General features: G+C 38.3%; 1 protein-coding gene across 1 annotated transcript; it reads left to right on the forward strand.

Moving 5' to 3' along the window:
- Positions 1 to 1,628: 1,628 nt before the first annotated feature.
- Positions 1,629 to 2,500, forward strand: LOC101429863 (GTP-binding nuclear protein Ran-like). Its single transcript, XM_058280210.2, has one exon. It carries the CDS (start codon positions 1,689 to 1,691, stop codon positions 2,328 to 2,330), a length of 642 nt encoding a protein of 213 aa, XP_058136193.1. The 5' UTR covers positions 1,629 to 1,688; the 3' UTR covers positions 2,331 to 2,500.
- Positions 2,501 to 9,774: the final 7,274 nt, after the last annotated feature.

Below are 9,774 nucleotides of genomic sequence, written 5' to 3' on the forward strand. Positions count from 1 at the left end.
TACTAGGTATATACTCAGAACTGAAAGCAGGGACACGAACATAAATATGCATACCAATGTTCATAGTGGCATTATTCACAATTGCCAAAAGATAGAAGAAACCCAAATGTCCATCAACAGATGAATGAATAAACAAAATGTGGCATATATGTACAATGGAACATTCTTTAGCTGTAAGAAGGAATGACATACTAAAATGTGCACCAATGTGGATGAATCTCAAGGACTTTATATTGAGTGAAATAATATAGACACAAAAGGGCAAATACTGTATGATTTCACTGATATGAACTAAATATAGTGAGCAGACTCATGAAGGTAAAGTATGGAAGATAGGTTACCAGGAGATAGAATGGAAGTAGAGAATGGGGAGCTGATACTTAATCTGTGGAGAATTTATAATTAGATTGATTGCAGTACTTAGGAAATGGATGGAGGTGATTGTGACACAGTGGCCTGAGTGTAATTAACAATGCTGAAATGTGTCTGAGAATGTAATTGAAAGGGGAAATAATGGTTAATAATACAAACATTAAGAATGTTCTTTCATGATCTATAGCAAAGTTATGTCAATAGTACAGGGTGTTGATAGTGGGGTGGTATATGGGGAAAAATGCACCTAAAGCAAAATGTGCACTATGGCTATAGTAATATTTTAATATTATTTCATCAATTGTTACAAAGGTACAACCCATGGTTATTGTCAAAAATAATGTGGGATGGGACGTGTTATAGGAACATTGTATTTTTTACTCTTATAAAAATATTATACTACAGAAACATCCAAATTTCCTTGTCATTTATACTGCTTTACTATGAGTCTTCTCTGACTGTACTTGTAGCCTGCTGCAGGTCAAAACTTCGCCTCCAGGAAAATGAAAAAAAAAAAAAGAGAGAGAGAAAAAGAAAAACTTTACACAAGAATCAAGGCAAGTATATAAATTATGTTCTACATGTCAACTACCAGAACCTTGGTCAAAAGGTAAAGGTGGATATGGTCAGGTGTCTGAAGAGGTATTTTGAATAGCTTGAATGTTATATAGTTACCTACTTCCATGGACTAAAAATATGTCCTTGTTGTCATAGGTATATTTTCTGGATAGAAAGAGGCTCACACAGTGGCTAACAAAATACTATTATTTCCTCTTGAGGAAGTCCTACTACTATTTCAAATAAGATGGTAAAAATCTCTGGAATATATAATTATTGCCTAAAAAAAGAAAATAAGCTAATTAACCAAGCCTGTGAACTTAAATCTTGGATTTATGAACCTTATTCCTGTATTAATGAAACTAAGCCTAATTATAACTAATACTTAAGATTTACATCCTGAAAACTTCCTAGTTATTCAAATGTGGCCTCACTCTAAGCCAAACTCTGCAAATAAACTCACTACCTTCCCCCCATGTGGGACCTGACTCCCAGAGTTGAGCCTCCCTGGCACCAAGCGTTAATCAGCGATACATTTGGAGAAAGGGAAATATTAAATAAAACAGAGATTTTTTGTCTAAGAGATCTCAAAGTGAGTTGGGAGGTCCTTCCAGAGATTATACTTATTAGATCTCAGATGAATTTCACAAACAGGCACAGTAAACAAAGCGAAAAATAATAGTACTCTTGAGGCTTCCGCCATCTTTCCACCCCTCAGTCAGACGGGGCACGGAGATGCTTCTGGAAGAACCATTGTGATGGCTGCCCAAGGAGAACTCCAAGTTCAGTTTAAACTTGTATTGGTTAGCGATGGTGGTACTACTTTCGTAAAACGTCATTTGACCAGTGAATTTGAGAAGAAGTATGTAGCTACCTTGGGTGTTGAGGTCCATCCCCTTGTGATCCATAACAACAGAGGACCTATCAAGTTCAACGTGTGGGACACGGCTGGCCAGGAGAAGTTCGGTGGACTGCGAGATGGCTATTATATTCAAGCCCAATACACCATTATAATGTTTGATGTAACATCGAGAGTTACTTACAAGAATGTGCCTAATTGGCATAGAGATCTGGTACGAGTGTGTGAAAACATCCCCATCGTGTTGTGTGGCAACAAAGTGGATATTAAGGACAGGAAAGTTAAGGCAAAATCTATCGTCTTACACCGAAAGAAGAATCTTCAGTACTATGACATTTCTGCCAAAAGTAACTACAACTTTGAAAAGCCCTTCCTTTGGCTTGCTAGAAAACTGATTGGAGACCCTAACTTGGAGTTTGTGGCCATGCCTGCTCTTGCCCCACCAGAGGTTGTCATGGACCCAGCTTTGGCAGCACAGTATGAACATGACTTAGAGGTTGCTCAGACAACTGCTCTGCCGGATGAGGATGACGACCTGTGAGAAAATGAAGCTGGAGCCCAGTGTCAGAAGTCTAATTTTATAGGCAATTGTCCTGTGATGTCAGTGGTGCTGCGTGTTTGCCACTTTATTATATAGCTAAGCAGAACATGTGCTTAATCTTTGGGATGCTGAACGAGATGAATGGGCTTCAGAGTGAATGTGGCAGTTAAAAAAAACCTTCATTTTTGGACCTGCATATTTAGCTGTTTTGGAACGCAATTGTTTCCTTTTTGAGTTTCAAATATAAGACTGCTGCAGTCACATCACAATAAAAAAAAAAAATAGTACTCTTGAGGGCCCTAGGGACATTCAGGTACCATAGGCAAGCCACATGGCCTCATGAAATGGACACTCACTTGGTAGGCTCTATCTGGGAATATATGAAAAGCTATTTCCCCAATATAACATAGTTATATTCATTTATATATCTCCTGATCATCGTTCTTCTACTCCTTTTATTTGAACCTATAATTTTTAATGGACCTGTTAAGTATATTTCTTAGAGACACACATTTTTTCTATTGTTCATATACCAGTTGAGCCCTGAATCCCAACAGAACTGGGGTCAACCCCTACTTTCTAGTTCTTTGGACCTGCCCTGGACAACTAATGAAATGATGATCATAGACCTGCCCCATTCCATAAAAAGGGAGTGTCTTCAAGTGCAAGCAAAATCCTCTTCTGTCCCATAATATCTGTCCCTTCTCAGCCTAAAGTTTTCAGAGTGCACATCATCCCAAATCCCTCAAGACTGAGGAATGAACCAATGTAACTGGGGAGTGTAACCACTTGTGCTGAGTAATTGTAATTAAGATAAAAAAGTAAATTCTTAAATTTAAATAAAAGGAAAATTTCAAGTGTTGTAGAGGATGTAGAGGAACTGGATTACTCATTCATTGTTGGTGGGAATGTAAAATAGTGCAGCTACTATGGACAACATTTTGGCAGTTCCTCATAAAGTTACATATAGAGTAGTATTTGACCTGGCAATCCCATTTCTAGGTATATACCCAAAAGAATTGAAAGCAAGGACTTGAACAGATATTTTTATACCAGTGTTCACAGCAGCTTATTTACAACTGCCAAAAGATGGAAGCAATTCAAGTGTCCATCACCAATCAATGGATAAACAAAATGTGGTAAAAACATATGATGGAATATTATTCAGGTGTAAAAGAAATGAATTTATAATACATGTGACATAGGAATGAACATTAAAGATATGTTGAGTGGAAAAAAACAGACACAATAGGACACATATTGTATGAATTCTTTGATAGAAAATAATTAGGATAAGGAAACATATGTCTGAATCTAGAATATAGGTTGGGGTGGGGGAGGGAATAGGAATTTAGAGGTTAAAATATACAATGTTCCTATTTGGAATAATGGAAAATTTTGGTAATGGATGGTGATGTTGGTGGCACATCATTGTAAATGTAATTAATAGCACTGAGTTTTATATTTAAATGTGGTTAAAAGGTAAAATTTTAGGTTGTATATGTTATTGAAATATAATTTTTTTAAAAATCCAAGGGATTGTGCAATACAAATAGAGAACCCCTAAGGTAAGTCATGGACTACAATTAATAGTACAATTATAAAAATGTGTTTTCCTCAATTTCAATAAATGTACCACACTAGTGCACAGTGTTAATAATAGCACCCTATATAGAAATATTATATTTTAAGTGTGATTTTTCTGTAAACCCACAACTTCTCTAGTTTAAAAGTTGTAGTGCCTAAATACAATGGAATATTATTCAGTCATAAAAAGCAATGAAGTGCTGATAAGTGCTACAAGAGTGGTGAACCCTGAAAACATTAGATTCAGTGAAATAAGCCAGTTACAAAAAGACAAATACTGTATAATTCCACTTAGATTAAATATCTAGAATAAGCAAATCCAAAGAGACAGAAAGTAGATTACAGGTTCTTATGAGGTAGCGGGGAGAGAAGAAAAGAGAATTATTGCTTAATGAGTACAGAGTTTCTATTTAACATAATTAAAAAGATTCTGGGGGAAGCAGACATGGCTCAACTGATATAGTGTCCGCCTACCATATGGAGGGTCCAGGGTTCAATACCCAGGGCCTCCTGACCCATGTGGTGAGCTGGCCTGCATGTAGTGCTGCTATGTTCAAGGAGTGCTGTGCCATGGAGGGGTGCCCCCACATAGGGGTGCCCCACATGCAAGAAGTGCACTCACAAGGAGAGCTGCCCTGCATGAAAAAAATTGTAGTCTGCCCAGGAATGGCACTGCACACACGGAAAGCTGACGCGGTAAGATGACACAACAAAAGAGATGCAGTTTCCCAGCGCCACCTAACAATGCAAGTGGATGTGGAAGGATGCACAGCAAATGGACACAGAACAGACAATGGTGGAGAGGGGGAAGGGGAGAGAAATAAATAAATCTTAAAACAAAAAAGATTCTGTTGATTGAGCTCAATGTGTGTCAGGCACTGGATATGACATATGGCCACCATTATTACACTTAAACTTCTAATCAGTCTGTAAGATAACTACAATTATTAACCCCACTTTCCACGAGACAACAGAGGTTCACCAGTCACCCAGTCAGAACACATGTTGAGCACTTGCCTACTGTGAACTCCACCACCTCCCATAAATAGAAAGACTGCAAAAAAGGTTGTCAAAAGATTTCTATAAAAGGGAGTTTGAACACAGGGTCATATGAGTCCTCCTAACGCTCACATTCAACTATTCCAGATATTTCCAGACCAAAAGAAACATATATAAAGAACATGCTTCAGTCCATGGATTGGAGAAGTAAACATCATTAAGATGTCTCTCCTACCCAAATTGTTCTAGAGATTTTACATAATCCCAATAAAAATTACACAATAAAATTACAACAGCATGTTTTACTGAATTGGAAAAGCTAACTATGAAATTTACTTGGAAGGGCAAGGGGCCCTGAACAGCTAAAAACATTTTGAAAAAGAAAAATCTAATTGGAAGAATCACAATACCTGACTTTAAAGCATACTACAAAGCTACAGTAGCCAAACTGCATGGTATTGGCACAAGGATAGACATACTGACCAATGGAACTACATTGAGAGTTCTGATGCAGATTCCAGCATACAGAGTCAAGTGATATTCAACAAGGCCACCAAGACCACTCAACTGGGACAAAATGGTCTATTCAACAAATAGTGCTGGGAGAACTGGATATCTACATCCAAAGGAATGAAAGAGGATCACTATCTCATGCCCTATATAAAAATTAATTCAAGATGTATCAAAGATCTAAATATAAGAGCCAAGACCATAAATCTCCTAGAAGATAACATAGAGAGGCATCTATGAGATCATGCGGTAGCAAATGGTTTCATAATCTTTATACCCAAAGCATGATCAACAAAAGAAAAAATAGATATGGGAACTCCTCAAAATTAAAAACTTTTGCATTTCAAAGGAGTTTGTCAAGAAAGTGAAAAGACAGTCTACACAATGGGAGAAAATATTTGGAAACCACATATCTGATAAGTGCCTAATATCCAGGCTATATAAAGAAATCCTCTATCTTAAAAAAAAAAAAAAAAAAAGACATAACTACATCTTGGAAACAAAAAAAAGATAAATGGCCCATTTGAAATATTGGCAAGAAATTTGAGTAGATACTTTTCCAAAGAGGAAATATAAATGGCTAAAAAGCATATAATGAGATGTTAAACATCACTAGTTATTAGGGAAATGCAAATCAAAACTACAATGTGATATCATTTTACACCTATTATATTGGCAGCTGTTAAAAAAACAAACAAACAGAGAACTACAAGTGTTGAAGAGGCTGTGGAAGAATGGGAACTCTTATCCACTGCTTGGGGAGAAGTAGTATGGTACAGCTACTGTGGAAGACAGTAATTAGCTCAGGAAGCTAATTATAGAATTGCCGTTTGATCCAGCAATCCCACTGCAGGGAATATACCCAGAAGAATTGAAAGCAAGGACATAAACAGATATTTGCACACCAATGTTGGAAATAAATCAAGTGTCCATCAACAGCTGAATGGGTAAGCAAAATGTGGTATATACGTAAATGGAATATTACTCAGTTATAAGAAGGAATGAAGTATTGACACATTCAACAACATGGATGAGTCTTGAAGACCTTGTGCTGAGTGAAGTGAATCAGTCACTAAAGGACAAATGTTGCACGACCTTCCTGATATTAATCTAAGCCTAGTGAGGAGACTTACAGAGCTAGAGTCAGAAAAATAGGTTATCAGGAGATAGGGAGTAGAATGTGGTGAGCCAATGCTCAATATGGGCAAAATCTATGATAAGGTGGAAGGGAGTGGTTTGCGAGTGGAGAGGAGTGATGGTGGTACAGGCATGTGAGTGGGTTGGACAGTGCCGGAATGTGAGGGTGAGCAGTAGAGGTGATGTTGAGATGGACTATCTATGGAACTGAGGGGAGGACTGAAGGAAGGAACAAGTGAAGTCTGGGGATGTGTAGGTCTGTAGCTGAAACTATAATGGTGGGAATGTTTTTTTGGCAAATATGGCAGGGGAAGGTCACTGGTGCAGGGCATCAGTGGTGGGGGATATGTGGGAAAGCATGCATTCTTCTATTGGAAATGAATGTGTTCATCTTGGCATAGGGTATTGTGTGGAGGCCCACACAATAAACAAGAAAATATTAAACTCCCATCCTTGATCCTTAGGAGTACTGCCATGTTCTCAAGTAGAGGGGTAAGAACCTCTTGAGTACATAGGCAGTGTCTAAAAAAGAAAAACCAGTATGTCAAGTCCTCAATATTAATGCATGTAACTCTGAATCTTATTCTTCAAAAGTTGAAACTTAGTTGGTTGCCATAGGTTCCGAGGGATGGGGTAGGGAAGAATGGGTAGAACATAGGGAATTTGGGGGACACTGGAACTGTTCTTCATGATCTTTCAATACCAGATACAGTCCATTATACATTTGTCAGAATCGGTGTGGAGAAAGTGGCCATGGTGGTTGCTGGGGGTAGGGAATGGGAGGAAGAGATGTGATGTGGGGGCGTTTTGGGGACTTGGAGTTGTCCTGGGTGGTGCTGCAGGGACAGTTACTGGATATTGTATGTCCTCCTGTGGCCCACTGGGTGGACTGTGGGAGAGTGTGGGCTATGATGTGGACCATTGACCATGAGGTGCAGCGGCACTCAGAGATGTATTCACCAAATGCAATGAATGTCTCATGATGATGGAGGAGATTGTTGCTATGGGGGGAGGAGTGGGGTGAGGGGGGTAGGGGGTATATGGGAACCTCATATTTTTTAAATGTAATATTAAAAAAACAGACCAAAAATGTAAACAAAGAAAAGAAAAAGTGTTAAAAAGCATGTAAACTTACCTTTAAATTTTACTGAAATAAAGGATGTGCAGCACACAATTTAAAAATAATGAAAACTATATGCTGCTCTTTACTGTAAAAAAAAAAAAGTATATGGTGTAAAAGGTAAATTAAATGTAAACAATTGACCATGGTTAGTAGCAATGCTTCAATATTTGTTCATGAATTATAACAAACGTATCATACTCATGTGGGAAGTTATTGGTAGTAGAGGATGTGAGGGTGAGAGGGGGTGGGGTATATGGAAATCCCCTATATTTTCTATGTGACTTTTCTGTAACTTAAGCTTTTGGGAAAATAAAATGAAAAAAAAAAAAAAGACATTGGGGAAACATATAGAAGAAATTGTCAATATACATAAAAGATAGCAGATCTTACGGTGATGAAAGGCACAATGCAAAAAAAATTTTTATAATTTTTTAGATTTTTTATTTCTTTTTTTATTTTAATATTTTTTGTTGGCTTTTTTGGGGGGAGGTTTTGGAATATAGAATATTCCAAATAAAGAATATGGAATATGGAATATAGAAGAGTTGCAAATATGGCAGGGGAGGATCACTAGTATAGGATATTTGTGGGGGGAATTTGTGGGAAGGGGATACCTGGGCCAAGCCACTATTGAATATAAATGTATTCATATGGTCATGGGATATTGTCTTGGTGGGTGGAGACCCACAGAATAACTGATGGGCTATTGAATGTCCAGCTTGGGGAGTCCAGCTACATTCTTGCATAGATTGGCATGAATCTCTAGAGTAGATGGGCAGTGCCTAGAAAAGGAGGACAGACCAATATGCCAGGCCCTTGTTCTTGTAAAATTGAAATTTAGCCTAGTAATATATACTGTCTAAGATTTATCTCCTGAAAACCTCTGTAGCAGTTTGATATAATTGATGAATTCCAAAAAGAAATATTAGATTATACTGGTAATCTGATCTGTACCTGGGCATGATTGAGTTATGATTAGGGTATTGAGTCCCCATCCCTTGGTGGGTGGGGACTCACAGATAAGAGGCATGGCAAAGGACAGAGTTGGGGGTTTCTGATGTTGGAGTTTTGATGTTGGAGTCTGATGCTGAAGACTTAAGCTGGAGCCCCAGGGAAGGAGACAGAGCCATTCACCTGATAGTCTACAGCTGACCCTGTGGTGAGATGCAAAGCTTAGAGAGCTTCATAGTCTAAAGCTGACCTTGTGGAGGAAGCAGAGGAGCTGAGCCCAGAGGAACCCAGAAAGCCTGAACCCTCACAGATGTCAGCAGCCATCTTGTTCCAACATGTGGAAATAAGACTTTGGTGGGGGAAGTAACTTATGTTTTATGGCCTGGCAACTATAAGCTCCGACCCCAAATAAATACCCTTTATAAAAACCAACCAATTTCTGATATTTTGCATCAGCCCCTCTTTGGCTGACTAATACAACCTCATTGCTCAAATGTGGCCTCTCTCTAAACCAAACTCAGCATATAAACTCACTGCATTTCCCCTGATATGGGATATGACTCCCAGGATGAGCGTCTCTGGCACCAAGGGATTATTACCAAGTGCCAACTACTGATGCATTGGGAAGAAGACCTAGACCAAAAGGGGTAAATATTAAATATGAATGAGTTTTTATGGCTAAGAGATTTCAAAGTGAGTCAGGAGGTCATTCTAGAGGTTACCTTTATGCATGTCTCAGAAGGTTTGCACTGATTGCCACAGAAAACTGTACCTCAAGCAGGGGTGTTCTTGTGAGCTCTAGAGACAGTTATACACTATAGTCAGGGCAGACAACCCAAGGAGATTGGCACCCCATCAGCAAGCCTTACCTTGGAACATATAATAACCCATCTATCCAATATATAAAAGGTAGACTAATTTATAATTTTCCTATACATGGTTCTTTCCCCCCAATTATTTGAACTGATAATTGTACTATACACATTAAATATTTGTCCCAGGGACTTAAATCTTTCATCTTTTCATATGCTGGTTGAGCCCTGAATCTCAGCAGAGATGCACCCAACACCTCCTCTCCAGTTCATCAGACTCAGCTGGGATAACTAACAAAAGGATGATGATGGACAACACCCATCT

The sequence above is a fragment of the Dasypus novemcinctus genome, chromosome 2 (genome assembly GCF_030445035.2).
Source record: "Dasypus novemcinctus isolate mDasNov1 chromosome 2, mDasNov1.1.hap2, whole genome shotgun sequence".
Taxonomy (NCBI): Eukaryota; Metazoa; Chordata; class Mammalia; order Cingulata; family Dasypodidae; genus Dasypus; species Dasypus novemcinctus.

What these genes read in the sequence shown, in the direction of transcription:
- LOC101429863 (XM_058280210.2), top strand. Translation starts at nt 1,689, where the DNA reads ATGGCTGCCCAAGGAGAACTCCAAGTTCAGTTTAAACTTGTATTGGTT.